Raw genomic sequence first — 20,025 nt, forward strand, 5'->3', positions numbered from 1 at the left:
TATTCAAACCAGCCTATCCTGCTTACCTTTTCTTGAATGTTCCTTCCGGTTAAAACCTCAGTGAAGGCTCTTGCCCACATTTTCCCCTTCTCCTTTGTCTCTTGACCAGTCCTGGTGCTTCCCCATGTGGCCCTTTGTGGCATGGTGTGTTTCCTCCTCTTGGGAACTGAGTAATGAACTATCTTTTCAATGGCCGTCATCCCTGAGCTGTTGGCCTCACCATACCTGGATAATAACAAAGCTTACATTTTAAAAGTTATTGCAACTGCTATTCCAATCTCAAGTGCGATGCCTCTCATGCTAATTCTTTTAAGACCCTGAAGGAAGCCTCTCCTTTGCCGTAAGTTCTGACAATTGGAGAAGTGACCATTACCTGGAGATGGTAGGGTCACATTAAGTCAAAAAATAAAAGTAATGACAAACTTTACTTAATATGTCTGATCATCCTGGGATCTCAAAAAACCCTGTGAATTATTATTATTATTTAAAAAAAACTGTTCAGAGTCAGTCGCCCTCTGCTGAGCCTGTATGCTTCTCCAAGTTAATAGAGTTTATTCAGAGTATTACTATTGTGCATATTAGTTACAAGACATGGTTAAATTCTGACCATGTTAGAAAACCCAACTCTCTCATGGCTCTATTCTATTCCAGAAAAACATAAAGCATGTTTGTATTAAAGTTGTTCAGTTTTCTTTAGACATCTCTGCAGATGAGAACTTAATTGGTCATGGAGCAATCTTTTCTCAATCTACTAATCAACATTGTACCTTTAAAATACACCATCTGTTCAAAGTGTTTAAGCAGGAGATAGATTTGCTCAAACTACCGTCCTCCATCACCATTGCCTTTTCTCAGTAAAAAAAAAAAAAAACCTATGAATTATTATTGTATGATTCTCAGTGAACTAGAGTCCTCAGATAGGAAGTGGTTTTTCCAAGGTCACAGAGCCACAGACACCAGAGAGGTGAGACGCAAACACAGACTTTCCTGGCATTCCTCTGACTCACGCCCTGTTCCCACTCCTTCCTGCTATCATAGTCTTCCAAACCTTCCAACAGCTCTTACAAAGTTCTATTGCATAATATCACCACTTCCTTCACACTCTAAGGAAAAAATATGGCAGCCTTCGCAGCTAGGGGCAAAGAATGACTCCACAATGCGGAATAACTGTGATATATCTAGATATTTCAACAATAATGTAGCCTTGGAGAAATAAATGTAGATAGACTCTTAGGAAGATATTATCCAAAGACAGAGAAGCTCTAAAAATTAGAGAAGTTTATAATACTAAGTCTGATCTTAAGTGAATGAAAGAGAACTTTTAGAGATCTCTTCTTTCTAAAGAAGTTCCATTCTTTAGTCATAAGTGCCCTGCAAAGAACAGGAAGATGGGCAAAAAATATCTTTCAGTTTTGGAGAAGCATAAACTGAGAAGGAATAATTAAATTAACTACCATAAAGATTTTAAAAAAGCATACAAAATACAATGTATAATAAAATTGGTATTGAATATCATCAAATAGCAAAATACACTGTAAAGTTATAGAGAACAAACTAGTGGTTACCATTGGGGAGGCGGGAGGGGCAACATAGGGGTGGGGGGGGTAAGACACAAACTGTTGGTTGTAAGACAGGCTCAAGGATGTATTGTACAACACAGAGAATATAGCCAATATCTGGTAATAACTGAAAATGGAAAATAACCTTTAAAAATTGTATAAAAATGAAAAAATTAATTAAAAAAAACCCTTAAAAATATTAAGACCTATGTGGTCAGTATTGACCATAGTTACTGGGAGGAAGACTTCAAGTAAAATAATTGAAAAATTTACCCAATATTGAACAAAATGTAGCTCATTGCAATTTATGTTTTAGCATTTACCAAATTCCCACGATAGTTTGGAATCCTGTTATTTTAAGCAAGAAAGAGGGAAAGCTGAGAAAGAGGGAAGAGAGAAAAATAGTAAAGTAAATCAAATGACTTGGAAATTAAAAACAAAAAAAGGTGAAAGGGTTTGATTGTGGGTTTGGAGAAGGGATAAGCAGGCTTAAGAACAACCAGCAAGGAGTTAAAGGTACCATTTAGAGATGGTGACTGGCAGCTGCTATGAATTTCCATGGCCTATAGGTAAGAAGAAAGCTTGTGTGGCTAGCAGACCTCAGCTGGATATCAGGAAGAATTTCCTGACTGTAAATGTCAAAAGGTCTGGTTTGCAGCATCAAAGGGAGGCTTCTGGGATGCGCCTGTCCCAGGAATATTTTTCAGCCTCAAGCAGGAGACTGTCTGGGTGGTTTTCAGAAGCCCTGGGGATGGACGGGATGCTCTCCCAGAATCCACGGTCTCCTGTTGCTGAGGGGTGTGCCGGACACAGCTGCTTTCACAGAGTCCATGCCAGCAGCTGACTCCCAGCTCAGAGGCTGTGAGTTTTCCCCACAGAAAGGAACAACTATGTCTTTCAGTCTCTGTTCCCAACTTGGCCCAGTCCTTAGGTATACACTGTGGTTTTTCAGCTCTTCAGCACTTACGCTCTTTCCTTTGGGGCCAAGGGCCTCCTGGGAACAATGCAGCATCTGTGTGTTGACAGTAACAGCCTGTGGGCCAGAGACACTCAGCCAAACTCTCCCTCCGTCCCGCGTGGGCTGGACTGCACACCTCACCTGCCATAATCCAAACTTAGCCGCAGCCCGCCCCTGGGCCAGGAGAACCCCTCCTCCTACCCATCCCCCAACCTTTTACCTAGTTCAGTTTCTAGCTCCTCTGCCTTGTTGATACCAGTCCTCCTGCGGGATGGTCTCTGCCACCTCCCACCCCACCCACAGAGGGAACAATAACACATTAGTGGCTCATGGCGTGACCCTAAACAGTGGGCACCAAAGGGTGAGGTCCATACTGCTGAGTTGGGCAGTGGGGTATTTACAAGAGGGTTGGTCTGCAAAGAGATGCCAGTCTTTTTTCCTATAACATTATTGCCTTTTATTTATTATGTGGCTGTTGATTTATATGGGGAGTTAGGAACGCTAAACAAGCAGAGACATGGTCTGTTTCTTCTGAGTTCAGAGACTGGAAAATATCATTTGATTTCTGGCAAAAAGACAATTCCAGAAAGGTGTTTAAAACCATCTTTTTGTCCTTGGCCCTGACTCAGAGAGGGACATGCTATGCAGGAAGCAGAGTCTCCACCTTTGGGCAACCCTACAAGAGGCTGTGTGTAAGTCATGTGCAGTATATGAATTTAGTGTTTAATGACACATCAGAACAGTCTCCCTCCAGGAATGTTGCCCCTTCATAGTATCCCAGTATTTCTCTTAAAGCTTTCACCCAGTGGTATGTATTACAGTGTATGGACCTACTTAGTGTGAATGCATAAGAGAAAATTGGACGGGTACTGAGAGGGTATAGGAAATTAAAAAACAAACAAACAAAACCCCAAGGAGAGTAAATGAGATTTTAAGGAACAAATTGGAGCTATATATGTGTGCGTATGTGTGTGTGTGTGTGTGTGTGTGTGTGTGTGTGTATGTAAAACCTGGTAATCCTGTTGTTTAGTGTCTCTGAGGTCTGCGTTAATCCTTTTTTTGGCAGAAAGTAGATGCATGGTAGTACGCAGAAGAACCAGGGAGAAATTAAAGTTCCACCTTTGAAGTCTTTTCTTCTGATTCACGATTTTCTCTCTGAAAAACATCATGACACAGATATTTAGATTTGGAGTCCACTCTTGTTTTTGAGCTCTGAGATTAGCAAATTGGGCTATTTAATTCCTCCTGAAAGTCCTACATCCATCTGTAATTTTTATCTCATGAAATCCTTATGTGGAATTTGACTTGTTTCCCATTGATACAATACACAGAAGCGTCAAATCTAAAATTCAGCTCCTTTGAAGCTTCAAGACCTGTCCAAAAATGCTCCTTTAGTTCTGGTCCCATGACTACATCCTAAAAAGCATCCCAACTCTGACCACCATATTTTCCTATCCTTTTACTCCTAACCAAATCCAGTGGAGGCCAAAGAATTTTTATTCAACAGGGTATTAAAGGGACAGAGAAAGGAGGACAAACTCAACTTGCTTTACCTGTAGTCTCTCACTTACCAGCCTCTTCCCCTTCAGGAATTCATCGCAGAAGTTTTGCACGTGCTCAACTGACACTTCTGTTATGGGCAGTGTATCCCATACATCATCCAGGGTCTGGTAAATCGCCAAAGCAGGCAGCTGGGAATTCTTTAGTTTGAAAAATGATATCACCTTCCTATTTTCCTTCACACCACTGTCCACCAGAACGAAAAGAATCTGCAATTGGAGAAGTTTAAAAGAGAAAGATCTCACTGAGGTCCTGGGGAGAAAGAGACACCTTGTAATTGTTTCAGTTTATACCGATTGACTTCATGGTCTGTGCCACACAATTTCAATCTCAACTGAATTTCTTCTTATTTTTCATCGCTTTGGTTTATTAACCCTTTGATCAAGTTTATTTAACATAGAATTGGAGGAGACTTTAGTGAGTAGCTAAGGGAGAAAATATGACCTAATGGCTAAAAGGGGAGAATTCATTCTCAATGTTGCCTCTAGTATTTTCTAGCTGTGTGATTTCAGGCACATTACTCAGCCTCTCTGAGACTTAGTGTTCTTATTAGAAAAATGGGCTTTTGTTGGGGGAGACTAAACGAGAGAATGGATTTAATATTTCTGGTACAGTTTTTAGCATACAGTAAGTGATTGATAACTGTTAACTATTTTATATTATTAAATCAAACTTTCTACCCCGATTGGAAACCTTCTTGATAATATTCTAATTAGAGGATCATCTACATTTGGTAACCCTGACAACCTCCAGTGTTAGGGAAACAACCACTTAAAGGCTGGCTTACTTTATTACCAGATAGCTCTCATCACTGAACAGGCTTCTAGTTCAATTCAGAAGCCTTAGAGTGGTTGAAGTTTTACTATTTCAGTGATATCAAGCAGACATATACAAAGTAGAGACGGGAAAGAAAGAAATATTTATTATCCAGTAGGCACCATGTACATGAGACATGTTTCATGTGAGAAATAAGCCCTGAGTTCTAAAACTTTGAGAGATAATGGCAAGGAGCAGGGAAACTGCGATTAATGATTTTTATTTTCAGTATCTTTGGGTCTCTATTTTCTCTCCGCCAATCAATACTTTAAAAAAGAAACAGACTTACTGCTAATGGAAGATATGATTAGATACATCTTTACTAGTGTAAAACATGTCTTGAGTTTTAAATCAGAGTAATGTGATGTACGCTGCCCCACTTCTCACTTTGTTACCTCCTAACTGTACTTATCTTTCCTATTTATCTCACCTCCCTGGCCCCATCCTCCTCTTTCTAGTGTCCTGGTGCTGAGTTTGCCAAAGGGTATCTCCCAGTCCAGACTTACCTTCCCCTGGAAGAGCTTAGCCGCCTCCTGGTATTTGTACAAGCTTTCTTCATACTCTGGGGATCCCTTATTCATCACCAGTAGAAGATGAATCTGAATCTTACTCTTAAACAGGCCAATTGCCGTCTGGCAAGTTGAAATGTATTGTAGTGGGATGAAAGAGGGAAAGAGGTAAAAAAAAAAAAATCAATGGCAACCCACTGAACAGGTTCCGTGGAACGTACACCAGAGCTGTCCATCCACAGCACAGATGGCAACTGGCCTCCGAGATGGCTCTTAACACGTCTCACCCTCTGGTTTGCATGCAACTGGGTGGGTCCCTCCTCCCCACACTGAACAGGGCTGAGCTGAGTAACCAAAGGGATACTGCAGTGATGATGGAGAGTGGCTTCCAAGGTTGGGTCACAGGAGACAAAGTAGCTCTGAACTGAACTCTCTCGTATTAGGCACTCAAGCAGCCCTGTGTGCACATTCACACAGCAAGGAGCTAAGGCCTCCTGCTAACAGCCAGCACTGACTGAGCCATCTTGGAAGCAGATCTTCAAAACTTTAGCTGACTGCCTCCCTGACCAATGCTTGCAACCTTACAAGGGCCCCCAGATCAGAAGTGCCAAGCCCCAGCCACCCCCAAATAGTTGACCCACAGAAACTGTGTGAGATCATCCACTATCACTGTTTTCAGCTGTTAAATTCTGGAGTGAGCTGTTATGCATCAGTAGGCAACAAAGACACCAGGTAACATTTTAGTCACTTTTTTCAACTCCTATTCATGTTGGAAGAACAGCCAGATGCACTTAAAATGTGGCCTTTGACTGCATGTTAATTGTGCATAATTTTGAGTGCTTAACTGTGTGCTGGGCGTTTTCGGGGCCTCCCATATACTAGCTAATTTAATCCCCAAAGCCCCAGTTTTATGAAAACATGAAGAAATCAAGGCACAAAATCTCCTAAATTTCCGTAAGTGGTGAGCTGGGATCCACAGCAGGCAGTGTGGCGCTGGAGTCCATGCTCTTAACCATCAGGACGTACTGCCTCATTCATAGCTGATTGCAAAACCTCTTCTAAAGCAAATCAACCCAGAGCATGGTTGAATCAGTCTACCACAGGTCAGCAAGAAGGTAAGCTCTTCAGGAGACCAGAAGCGTTGGCCCCTTTTGGCTGATTAGAGGTGATGATTCCCCATGAAGTTGTCGGTGATGGAGGGGAGGGGGCAGCTGTGAACCAAGGGAGGAGGGAAGAGGGAGCCTGAACTAGGGCACTGCTCCCTTCATTAGTGCTGCAAGTGTCTCTTACTTTAAACAAATCCCATTCCTTTTCACCTCTCCCTTCTAAGTACAGAAAGCATTGCTATAAAACTAACATGTGCATGGGAAGAGAGATTATGGTGGGTTAACGATACTTTGGGCAGAGTCCCCAGATGGTGGAAGGGGAGTGACTAGGCAGGATCCTTCCAGAAGCTACGCACTACTCCGTAGCGATTTTCCAGCTCTACTGGCCAACATGTAGGCAAGGAGGGTCCAATGAGTTCCTTCCCCTAACTTCCCCCCTGGAGTTTCAAACCAGTTTTTAGATTTTAAATTTGGGAGATTGGATGACCCTGCTACTTAAATTTAGAGCATGCATCTACCTTCCTAGAGCAGAGTGGGAGGATAAATCTTGGGAAGAGTCAAGAAATCAAAGCTAAAGACTCAAAAGATATAGTTGTCTTAGCAGAAGGGATTGGACCCAGCAGAAGTGATTAGTTTAATCCTGAAACACAGAGTAGGATTTTCACCTTGAAGCCAAGTACTGAGTGTGTGTGTTACAGGCACACAGGAGGCTGACTACATGGCTGTGAATTTCTGCCCAGTTGCTTCTGGCACAAACCTCAGCACCAGCAACAGCCGAGGAATAACTACAGGAGTGTGGGCAGGCCTCCGAAAGAGAAAAGCACTGCTTTGGGGAACTGAAAAGTTCACAATAAAAGTTGAATTGGCTTCTCTAAAGAAATCCTGACCTAATTTCTTCTTGACATGATTTGCCTTCACTACTAACGTGGAACTTAACAAAATGTGTCATTGTTCTGTAAGATAAGAGATGGACCAGGCATCAGAATTCAGGAAGGCTAGTCCCTGCCTCTGCCCTAGTTACCTGCAGAATTCTAGGACCCGAGCCATAAACTCAGGGACCAGGACCGTAAGGTCATCTTTTCTGATCCCACGTGCACTCCTGGCAGCTCTATAGACACAATGACCAGAATGATGACGATGACCTAGCAAAAAAACGCCTTTTTAATTATTGCTGCCAACACCCCTGGGGGGGGGGTGTTTGGAATCTTAGCACAAGTGGAAATGGAGTCACCACTCCACAGAGACAAACATGATGTGAGAGGTGGACAGGAATTTAGTCAACAGGAAAAGGGGTGTTTTCTGTTGAAGGATGTGTGGGCCAATGGAAAAACCTCAGGACTCAGAACGACCAGTCCAGAAAAAAGCAGGGACAAGTGGCTAGGGCTGTCTCTGGAGCTCAAATTACTAGTCAGGCCGTGAGGAAGTGGCATTACTTTTCTGAATTCCCGTTTCCTCTCCAGTAAAACGGAAATGGACAACATGAGCTAATGTATCACCAGTTAAATTTTCTGCCTTAAATGATGCCTTTTCTACTTCTGCAAAATCTTGAATGTCATTTGGAATTTGAGAGTTCTCTATAAAATGGGCATAATACTTTCCTCTTTTCTGCTTCGAAAGAATCACCGTGAGTATTAAATGAGGAAATGGTGTGAAACGGCTTTGTAAGTTCTAATCACCATGACATGCATGTAAAGTACTGTTATTGGAGAATGCATAGCATTACTGAGCTGATGTTAACACTATCATTCTATGATTCATGCTGGGAAAAGGAAAGGGCAGGACATATAAAGTAATCCTGTAAGTTGCAGAGTGTTAGAAGGTCAGAAGATGAGCGGGTGGACCAGCACCTTTAACCCAGGTTCCAGGCAGCATACAACCCCTGAGGAAGACAAACCCAGAGAGAAACCTGAGACCCTGTGAGGGTCTGGGCATATGCAGGTGGTACCAGACAGGAGGCAGGCACAGAAAAGCATAAAAACTTTCTTAGAAATTTTACATTGCGGCGACACCCAAGTATGTGATCAGTTGGCTTTGTGTTTAAACATTCCTTTTGTCTATCAATTTACTTTTATTGTGTTTTACAAAAGTATTGGTCACCGATGCTTTAGAGAAAAGAATGGACCTCCAGCATCTTTGCAGCTGCGGAGAGCTTGCAATCTTGTTTGAGAAGCGTGGTCTAGGATGTTGCTGGGACTGGAATTGGCTTCACTGAACCCCCTCAGGCAGGAAAACTCAGCAGTTTTTAATTAGTCACCTGAACTTTGCCCTCCGGCTCTCTTTCTTCCTAGTCATGTTGATATGTTACTTACCTTTTCTGTTTCTTCCTTTGTTGGGGATCTTAAGTGTTGCAGTAAGGATGGCAACATAAACAACCAGTTGTTTAATTAATGGTGGTTACTCTTATTAGTGGCCAAAGGACCAGAACTCCTGCAGGAAAGGATGTCTGCTATGAAGGCTAGGACCCTCCCTGACATGGGGACTTCAGGATCTGGAGACAGGGGCTATTTACCATAGGGTTGTACTCTGTCACCAAGTGGAGGTTGTTGCTCTCAATGAAACGGCTTAATTTGGGGAGGTCCATGCTTTCAATGTCCTTACTCTTTAAATCCAGTTGTTCGTTATCCACCTGGTGACACAAAAAGGATGAAATTGTCACTGTTCTGTCCTTATTCCTTGATAAATGTTTCTGGACTATTTAGCACACGTCAGGCACTAACTAAAGTTCCAAAGACAGAAAGGTAAATAGGAAACGTTTCCTGCCCTCGAGGAACACACTGTCCTGCGGGACAGAGAAGTAAACAGAGACGTCCCGCAGAGAGTGGTAGGTGTCATCCCGGGGGAATCACAGGCCCACAGGTACCCCGGGAAGAGAGGAAACGCTTCCAGGAAGAGGCAGCTCCCGAAAAGTGGCTGGGGCTTGGTCAGGTGAACGAGGATGGTGGTGGGAGTTCTAAATAAAGAACAAAAAGGCAAAATGACGAGGCTGCCCTGGGTTAGAAGCTGCAGCTGGTTTAGCTTGACCGTTGCAGTAGATGTTAAGTGTGGGCAGGAGAGAGGGGCAGCGGGCTAGCAGAGCAAAGAGCCTGGAAGCCACGGTCAAGAGGTTAAACTCTACCCTGAGGGCAAGGATCACCAGTGTGTATTACAACATGCATCCTTTACTGGATCAGATTAAAGTTGTATTTATGTAAAACACACCTACAGAGAAAAGCATAAAACAGAAAATACAGACCTCAGTATATTATCACAGAGCAAACAACTGTGGCACCACCACTCAGGAAATGCCAGAATTTCTGAAGCCCTCTGGGGTCCCTTCTAATCCATCATCTTTTTTTTTTTTTTTTTTTTTGCCAAAGGTGATCATGATCCTACATTTATGTTGACCATCTTCATCCTTTCCTTCATCGCTTTACCACTTAAAAACGCATCTCTTAATATTACAGTTTAGTCTCGTCTTTTATTAAACATGACATAAATGGAGACAAACTACATTTTCTGTGTGTGTGGCTGATCTCTTTTGCTCAAAGGTTTGTGTGTGAGAGTCATCCACGTTGTTGCATTTAGCTACAGTTTGTTCATTTCCCTTGCTGTGTGATACCCCGTTGTGTAACAGTGCAAAACAGCTAGTCATTTTACTATGGATGGATATTTAGGTTTTCCCAGTTTCTGGTTATTAAGATAATGCTGCAGTGAACACTCTTGTTCACGTGTCTTGGTACTCAGGCCTCTGTGCCTGTTGAGCATGTATCCAGGACTGGGAGTTTTGATTTTTGATAATATATATATATATCATGTATGTGTGTAGGTGTATGTAATATGTACATGCATGTGTATATTCATATATGATCGCCTGGATGCAATTTCAGGGACTGAGATGACCTGGACGTGTGTGGCAGCCCTGGGGAGGGCTGATCGGCTCACGGTGCATCCTTAATTTTCGGGTATTGTTCTTCAGGGTTCAAAGTGAAAAAGGGGGTTTAACTAGATTTACCTTGTGGGCCCTGGACTCCGACATTTACGTTTATGTTTCCTTGATCTCAAACATGCTAATAAACCTCTCAACCTCTCTGCTGCTTCTTCTAGGACTGGCTAAGCCAGCCAGGTGGAAAGCAGTCCCAATAAAGGGTTCATCTTTTCGGGTTTCCATTTTATTATAGATCTTAGTCTAGATGTTTTTCCTTCTCTTGCTAGTTCTCCAATACCTTTTTTTTTTTTTAATAATTTTTTGCTCATCTTAAAAATAAATATATATAACTTTAGTGGAAGGGGTTGTCTAGTCACCTGGTCTGTTATTCCAGGTTTGCATTTTAGAACTACCTTTCCATGATACTCAGATATGATAGAGATCGGACGTCATGCTGCCGAACACTGTTCCCAGAGTTTCCCACTCCCCACTTCCATCTCTTCAAGCCCGTAAAGACATAATACAATATTTCCGTCACCATAGCAACTAAGCCTACAGATAAAATGATCAGGGCTGGCTCCTGAACAATTCTGCTTCCTAAAATAATTTGGATCACTTTAGAGACCCATGGACCACCAATCCTTGAACACCTTCTCATCCCCTTTCCCTTACATGTGCTATCTCATATGCGTCCTACCCAGTCAGATCTTGCCCCAGATTACAGCCATCATTTTACCCCCAAGATACTTTCTCCCAGTCTACCTAGCAAAGTCAGAGGTAAATCTCATTTAAGTTTTTGCAGGAGGGAATTCAGGCAGAGGTAAATTATAGCCACTAAACAGTAAGAATCCAAGATTGCTCAACATTGTCATCCCCATGGAAACTTTCTCTTCCTTTGTTCAGGGTGGTCTCTCATTGGGTTAGTTAAAAGCAATATGAACCTCCAAGAAGCCCAGTGCCCTCTTTATGGTTGATTTTATTAATTCTGAATAGATCTCGTTATATCTGGGTCTACCTCATAATCCATTTGCGTTGAATTATGTGTTGAGTGCTTGCTGTATGTTAGGCACTGAGGCACAGAAGTGCTGACACTCAGATGGCAATTTAATCACTTTATTTTATGACGGTTTTTCACAACTCAGACTTATAAAATATGCCAAAGCTGAGGTACAGAAAATATTTGTAATTCAGAAAAAGCATTTTGGAGAAAAAAATTCCTCAAAACCACAGGATGTTTTAAAATGCGAACTACCTTTGCGTATTTAATTGTTTTAAAATTCACACAGTTGGAGTAGAAAGCTTGGGGCAGAAATATGAAAGGAGGAGGAAAAGTCTTCCTCGATGGGGTCCTTGCCCTCCCTGCTCCCATCCCCGTCCTGCAGTCAGTAGGGTGAGGACAGACCAGAAGCCAGCACAGGGGAGCTTTAAAGCTGCTTAGGGCCTGCTTTGCCACCTGGCATGTGTCCTTTAGAAGGCTTTGCGAATTGTGCAATCATCAATCAATACAGTCACAATCAGGGTCCTTTTGATATTTAAGATGTCTAAATACGTGCTGATTATTTTTCTAGAAATTTGAAGGCCTGGTGCCTGTGCTGCAGCTGACCGAGCTGTACTCTGGGCCAGAAGCTCCTCCCTTTCTCCTCCCTTTTCCAGGCAGTCCCTCCTGTTTCCCAGAACAGGGATAACAGGAAACGCCAGCTACTCCAGGTGTTTCTGGACTTAAGGAATGCAGTATATTGGAGGCAGAGGATGGTAAGCGGTGATAACATTCTCTAAGAGGCAAAGAGCTTTGATAAAAACCACCCTCCTGAAGCCTCTCCAGTTTGCTGTGCTTTTTTGAACCAAAGATGCCTGATTATTTCACTATTTCTTAAACCAATAAAAATCTGGAACGTTCATGTGTAGGGTTCCTGGAAACAACATTTGAACAGGAAATTTCCCCCCTGTAAAGAGATCTATTTGCATAAGGCACTGGAAAGAAAATCCAGCCCTGGAACCAAGAGTGGGGGGAAAATTATGTATTTTTCCAGTTTGGGGAAAGAATTTTACTTGAAAAATCATATTCCTTTTCTCCCCAAGAAAAGAACACCAGAAGAAAAACAGAAACCATAAACCAGAAGGGTTGCTACCTTACAGTGTAATTTTGAGGTTCCCCAAGAGTGTCTGGTGTGGAGTGTTTTATGTTTCAGACACTGTATCATACCAATGGATTTACTCACTCATTCCTTTTCTGTTTATTAGTATTTCAGCAGTATTCCTTTGAATTCCAATAGGTTTCTCTAATGAACAACCCAGCTCTTCATAAAGCGTATCAAAGTTGTCTTAGTTTACACCACAGTTGCAATATTAAATTTCTTGGATGACACTGCGAAATTATTTGTTAAACAAATGCCCTGGTGTCTGTGGGTTTGTTTTTATAAGCTGCTCAGCATATCATATATTTGGTAAATATCTACTTTAGAAAAATATTTTAAAATTTGTACTTCTTGAATTCCTTATCAGCTTATTTGTAAGCACTGGGTCCTTCTGATTCTCTTGGCTTGGCAAGGTGCATTTCTCATGGCAAGTATCCAATGAAAAATCGTGAAAGGAATGAACGAGCGTCTCTCCTGTGTTTCCCTTACTACCCCACCGGGTCAAAGTTAGGCTACTTATATTTCTTAAACTAAAAGTGATTGAGAATACTCAACACTGGGTAGATATTCAAATAATATCTGAAGTGCCATTTTAGGACAGGCTCAAGGTTTGCTGAGCCCAGGATCACATCTCTGTTAGGGCAACAGTGAGAATCCTGCTGAGAGCATGGAGGGCCCTCCTACTGTCACTGTCACAGCAGACAGGCTGTGTCCTCAAACAGATTGTCATACCCAACCTCCTAGTGCTTCACTTTGGTTAAATGTTTCCTGATCACGTTTATCTAGTTGGTCTGCACTGTTTTGGAGGGGATTTGCTGTCTTCTTGCTCCAGCATAACTGTCAACTCAGTGTATCCTGTCATAATTTCTACTTATTACTTCAACTTATCTTGAAATATGTCCAAATTCTGAAATTTCCTTGCCAAAATTTGTAATGCCTACATTAAATCTTGAGAAATAATCCTAGGGTTTGATTAAATAGTTCCAGGGCAGATAGAGAAATGATTTAGGAGAAAGTGTGTATTTTTTTTTTAAAGGTTTTAGAATGAGAGACATTTGAGTAGACAGAATCTAGGAGTAAAAACAAAGGTTTTCTTCAGGGTTAAGCACTGTAGAGAGTCACTAGTGTAGTAGAAATGGTGTGCTCTGGAGCTGGCAATGCTGGGTATGAATCAGATGTCTGTTACTCTGTAGCTGTGAGACTCTGGGCAACTGAATGTACCTTATGGAAGTTTGGTTTCCTTATTGATAACGCAGGGATCATTATTTCATCAGATTCTTATGAGAATTAACTGGTAGAATATTGGAAAACCTGGCACAATGCCTATCATCAATTTGGCACAAAAACAAACAGAAGAAATTATAGCTCTCAGATGAAAGTAGGTACCAGAAAATTTGCAACTGAGTCACGTCTCCCAGTGGAAAAGAGAAAAACAGTCTTGGTTGATGTTCTTCTTTCAAAAAAAAAAAGTTTATTCCAAACTCCTGACAAATAAACCTATGAAAATTTGGACTGAATTTTTTTAAAGTGTAAACTGAGAAAAAAATGTTTATCTGAAAGCTGTCACTGCATAAGCAGGACCTCTCCCAGACCTGCCAGTGGAGTGGGGCAGGAACCCGTGTGTGCTTGGTTTTGGTGTCCACAGAGGCCCCAGGAGTTCCTCCAGAGTAGGTCTGTGACTAGTGGGAAACAGAAAACAGATTCTGAAGGAAAGCGAGCAGCCCTGGGAAGTCATCAACAGGGCTTTGTGAAGAACGACTTGTAAACAAAGTTAACGCGCCCATCGGAGGTTGTAAAGCCTGTAGAAGACATTGGAAGCAGCAGCATTTGTTTTTCTTGCCCCCATGTGCATGTAGGTGGTACTAAGACTTTTAAATCAGGCTTTCATAAGATCTATAAACAAACTGGGGAGGAGGTTCTTGTGGACCTGTAGCTAACTAGCATTTTTGTATTGAAAGGTTGCTACAAATAGTTCAACAGCACCATGAAAGGCATCAGTGTATCCTTCTTTATCTTTCTTACCAAAGCTTTTCAAAGAATTTGACTTAATCCTATCTCACAATGCATTTCACCTGCCACTGCTGTCCAGCTGAGGGAAGAATTACTGAAGGGACCCATGCACCTTCAGACATATTTTGGAGGTGAGTCAGTTCCTCACTTCCTGTGTCTTCTGGGTACCAGAGACATATTGGACATCTTTGGAATACAGAGATGAATACATCATGGTTCCCACCCATGGTCTAGTACAGTTAAAGGTAAGACAGACACAGAAATACACGACATGTACTACAAAGAGGTGAATGAAAACAGGCATGGACGTGTAGAGGAATAGTCAGGCCAATTTGGAGACTCCAGGGAGAGTGCTTGAAGGTAGGGTGTATGAACTGATTCACTGGAATAAGAGGAGTCAGCTGGCTGAGGCTAAGTGAGAGGGGCCCTGAGCGTGTTGGCATTTTAGGCAGAGACACAACCTGTGTGGAATGGTGGAACTGCATTATCACACGGTGTATAGTTGGGTATTGAGAGGGTAGAGCTAGAAAAGGGAATGGAGAAACAGGTAGTAAGTGGCCAGGTCATAAAACCTACTTGTCTAAATATCTAGATTTTTTTCTTGTAAGAAATGGTGACTATTGAAGGCTTTCTAAGAAGGAGGTGTCATGGTCAAATTCCATTTTAAACCCATCATTGTGATACCAGTCTAGGGACTGGATAAGAGCTAGTACAGGGAGATTTATTAAGAAGGTATTAAAAACGTTTATGCCAAAGATGCTAAGAGTCTAAGTGAGGAGTAAGACAGGAGGAGGGGAGGAGAATGTGCGCTCAGTAAGGTAGGAGGTGCAACTGGTAAAGTTAGAGACTGAACGAACACAGCCATTCAAGAAAATTGTGCTTTAGAGGGAGGAACAGCATCCAGCAGGTCGAGACGACAAACAGCTTTGGCTAAGTTAAGACTGTAGTCTTAGCTTCCGAAGGTATTCAAATAGTTCCATCCAGCAAACATTTGAATCATGAGAGAGTTCCAGGCTAGAGTAAAACACTCCAAACCCTCAACAAACATAGTCTGGGTGAGTTTGATGTTTCGATGTAGTTTCATTGATTGTGGCAGATGGACCACTCGAGTGAGGGGTGTGGATGGTTGGGGAAGTTACGGACGTCGGGGCAGGAGAGCCATGGGGAGTCTCTGTTATCTCTCTCTCAATTTTGCTCTGAACCTAAAACCTCTCTATGTGAATAAAGTCTTTTTTAAAAAGTAAAAAATGGTTCATTTACATATTTATTTATTCAACAGACCTGCTTCTGGAGTACCTGCTGCGTGGCAGGCACTTTTAAATGCTCAGTGGTTGAAGTAGTGAACAGATCAGTCTTTGCTTCCAGGGAGCATGGATTCTATAACCTCGACTGAGAAGAGCCTTGAGTCAGACAGCAGTGTGGATGGAGGAAGAGAGGGTCCCAAGGAGACTAAAGGAGAAGAAGGACCAGGAAAAGCAGGCTCCTGGGTCAAGGGAAGACAGAATATTAAAGAGAAAAGAGTAGCCAACGATGTCAAATATGGCGGAGACCTAAAACAAGACCTAAACAGTGTACATTGGATTTGGAAATCTGGAAGCCACACCGACCTGGATGAAAGCAGACTTGATGGAGTGATACATAAACTAGATAGGAATATATTTAAGGGCTTAAGGAAGGTTGGAGGCACTGAATATAAAATCCATTTAAAAGAGGTTTGGATGAGAAGTATAAGAGACAGACAGGATGGAGGTGAGAGAGGGAAGGACATTGAGTCCAGAAATCTTAAAACTTTAACTTTTGCTCAGTTTCCCATTTTAAGTGGATCCTGGTCATCTTCACCTTGATATTCTACCAATAATACAAACTCAAAGCCAACTCAAGCATCAGAAATCCCTATTTCTGTTATGCCCTCACTCTTCCTAGGTCCCCTGGCTTTAAACTTCACCTCCTTTTCGTAATTTTGATATCTAATCCTTGCAGGACCTGCCTTTTCCTCACTTTCTACCAAAGATCCTTAGTCGATGATCTGTTTATTTTGTCAGCCTAACAAAAGTTTTCTCTATGCTTGTCTTTTTGCCTAAGAATCCATCCTAATCATTGTTGCCAAAATAATCTTGCAAAAACACATTTCTGTTCATGTTATTCCCCGGATCTGAAGTCCTGAGGGGCTGTCCAGTGCCAACGAACTGAAGTGCAAACCCATTGAGCTGGTATTCAAATTTCTCTACAATGTGGATCCAATAAACTTCTCTGTCATGTTCATTTGCCCAAAACATGTTCTCTGAGATCCAGTCAAGTTGGCCTGAACACTGTTTCCTAAGTTTAATTTTCTCTCCCAACTTTGGCCATAAATTCTTCTCTATTTTGTTCAAGTTTTATCTTTTTTTTAAATCCCAGTTCAGTTCGTGTCCTCCATAATTATTATTATTTTTTTGGTCATAATTCTTACCCTGCTTTTATCATTTGAACCCTTGTAATATTTTATCTGTAGTGGTGCTCTTTGTGTTATAGATACTTGTATATTATGTTTACAATCTCTACTACATTTTAAGATCTATGAGCAGGGAGAATTTACTCAGTTTGTTTTTATTATCAATATCTTGCAGAGGGCACACCGTGGTTGTTTAACACAGGTTCGATACATGTAAGTGAACTCTCAAAGACATAAAAATATAAAATTTTAGAGCTCAGGATGACCTTACAGATGATATGGTCAAATCCTTTTATTTTAGAGATGAGAGAACTGAAGCCAAGAAATGGTCAGTGACCTGCTCATGTCGCATGGCTGGTCAGAGACAAAGCAGGGCTATAAAGCTCATCTCCTGGCCTCTTTCCATATCATGACAACATTGTCATCACCACAGTCCTCAACTCTGGTGTCACCATTCATGCTGAAGACCGAGACTCCTTTCTGGTCTCACAAGTTTGTGTATGCACGACTTAAGGTAAAACTGGGAAAAGATCGGAGCTGCCCACCAGACTTACCAGACGAAAGAGGGAAATGGTGCTGCCAGTGACGTTGTAGTGGGCCAGAACCTCCGGGGCAGTGCTGATTCCAAATGACACGTCTTGGAAATTTTGCACTGTACTGTGGAATATGGATACTGCTGGTACTTCTAAATCCTAAAACAAGAGGGGGAAAAAAACCCCACAGAGGTTATTTTTGGAGGAGAGAGATGTAGAAACAGACTAGGGCAAAGAAATATACTCACTTATATCAGAAATCAGTGTCCAGTCAGACAAATCGACCTCTAAAAATGTGGGCTAAATCCGCAGCAACGTTGTTGAATTTTCCAGGCTGGGTGGGTTAATAGGTAACTACAAAATTGTGGCTAATCTTGGGACTCCTGTCTGGCTTTACCATAGAACGTTCAGCTTATTAGTAGCTGAGAGGGGACTCAAAATCATAGAGACCTGCAGAGTTGGGCTGCCCTGTCACTGATATACCAAAAGAAGGCAAATATTTGGGGAATAATTTGTGGAGGAAAGAAGAAATGCAAAAATAAGAAATATGTGCTGTCAAAAAGACCAAAAAAAGAAAAAATATATATAAGAAGTTTAAGTTGAAGGTTTAGCAACAAAGGCTTGTGGAGGATGTGAGCAAATAGTTCTCGTTGCACTGTTCGTGAGCCATGAAGACACGACTCATGCATTGTTCCAGCTCTAGAACCCAGGCCTGCAGGAGGGAGCAGGGAAGCCTCTTCTGAGTGTTGACAGCAGCCCTTCTATAGCGAGCTGGTCTTATCTCCCTGCTGTCACAGACCTTGCCCACAGCCACTCCAGGCAATAAACAGGAGTGCTTCTGTATTCTTCCCGGACATCTCTCTGGCTGGGGGAAGAGATTTGCAGAGAGAAAAGATCTTGGTTAGCCTTGCATCTGGGGTCAAGCAGAGGGAGTTGGCGCCTTGATCATTCCAAGGATGTGTGGAGATCATTCGAGGGTATGAACAGCTGTTAATCAAGGCTTCCTCTTTTTTGTTCGGCTCCCTAAAATGAAATTGCTCACGGATCAAATAACGACACCTGGTGGCCATTTAAGTTATTGCACCCTCCTCCAGTTCCACTTTCTCACCACTCCGTCCCTGCGGCTGCTTTTGTCTACAGCTCAGATCTTTCATCACTGAAAAATTTGCTCCTCCTCATCTTCCTTCTCCACTTACATCTCACACAGGCTATTTTCATCTGTGTACACAGAATAGACAGGGCGATGGTGAGTTGGAATTAATGAATGGAAGCAGACAAGAAGGTCTGCTAGTCTCGAGTAGGGGCTTGATCATCTGTGAGGATCACCAGATGTTACCTCCAAGAAAAAGGGAAATGCTGGAATGATGCCCTCTCATTACGGCTGCTTTTATTAGTCAGACAGTCAGTCTGGAAGATGGAGGCTAACACCTTCTGTATACGACATTTCAGAGCAAACAAAGAGAAAGAAGAACGAGGGACTACCTACTTAGTAAGGAGCTTCAGACTGGAGGAAGCTGTTGACTAATGTGTTGCCTAGATGATAGGAGTTGGGTTTACTCTGACCCATGCCTCAGGAATTCAGATGCTGACTGAAGCTTCAAAGCATCTATAGACGGGGAGACCCAGTCAGCAGCATGAGAACTCTTGAAGCAAATGTAAGAAAAACATAGTTCAGAGACTGGCAATGTCTAGAAGCTGAGAGCTCTTGACTGACAAGTTAAAAGCCGACTCGGTGCCCTTTGGCTTCTAAAGCAGTGTCCTCTGGCCAGCAGGGGACAAACGTGGCTCCCTGAAGGTAGGGTATTTCTGGTTCTTTGGAGGAATGGCAGGTGGGGTATCCGGACAAACCTGGAAGAAGCCTATGACAGCCACCTCAGCGGCAGCGATGAATTCCATGGCAGCTGGGACATCTGTGAGTTGCACAGGTTTCTGGGAAGCACTGGAACCATCTAGACAGAGACAGAGGAGGGCGGGGGAGAGTCAGAGAGAAGTAGGAGGTTTGGGGGTACTGAGTAGAGAAGCAGCTCTAAATAATGAGAGCACCTCTACTTTTTCTCTCTAAACTAAGGACAAAGAGATTGAGGGGTGCAGTTACCATTCCAAGGCTTTACCTTTTGGCTAACGTGTGGAGGGTGACCCCACATGATAGCCTATTTCTGAAGGCTAACGCCAGACCTCCCTCTTCTCCACTAGGCCAGGCAGATCTTTATCCAGATTTCCTGGAAAGTTTTCTAGGTTTGGAGGAGGAATACCCAGAATGCGACCAAGTTCCCTTCCCTTCTTCTGACAGCTCCTTCACCCCACGGTCACCGAAGCGCTCTTTTCTTTCACCTGAGGGTTCCTGGCCTTCTGCGGCAGCTTCTGGGGACAGCTGGCATGTGAAGAGAAAAACCAGAAACAGGCATCTGGACTGGGCAGCCTCCATTGTCCTGCTCCTGCTCCTGCCCTGGACCTTGCCGTTTGGGATGCAGACACAGGGTCGCCCACTCTGTAGTTAAATGACC

At 42.6% G+C, this 20,025-nt stretch overlaps 1 protein-coding gene across 1 annotated transcript; it reads right to left on the minus strand.

The window, feature by feature from the left end:
• Positions 1-2,962: 2,962 nt before the first annotated feature.
• On the minus strand, positions 2,963-19,946 carry ERP27 (endoplasmic reticulum protein 27). Its single transcript, XM_010988869.3, has 7 exons — positions 19,853-19,946; positions 19,370-19,470; positions 17,543-17,680; positions 9,018-9,134; positions 5,400-5,525; positions 4,089-4,286; positions 2,963-3,672 (listed from the first exon to the last, which is right to left on the minus strand). The coding sequence occupies exons 1-7, from the start codon at positions 19,944-19,946 to the stop codon at positions 3,625-3,627; spliced, it is 822 nt and encodes a 273-aa protein (XP_010987171.2). The 3' UTR covers positions 2,963-3,624.
• Positions 19,947-20,025: the final 79 nt, after the last annotated feature.

The sequence above is a fragment of the Camelus dromedarius genome, chromosome 25 (genome assembly GCF_036321535.1).
Source record: "Camelus dromedarius isolate mCamDro1 chromosome 25, mCamDro1.pat, whole genome shotgun sequence".
Classification (NCBI taxonomy): Eukaryota; Metazoa; Chordata; class Mammalia; order Artiodactyla; family Camelidae; genus Camelus; species Camelus dromedarius.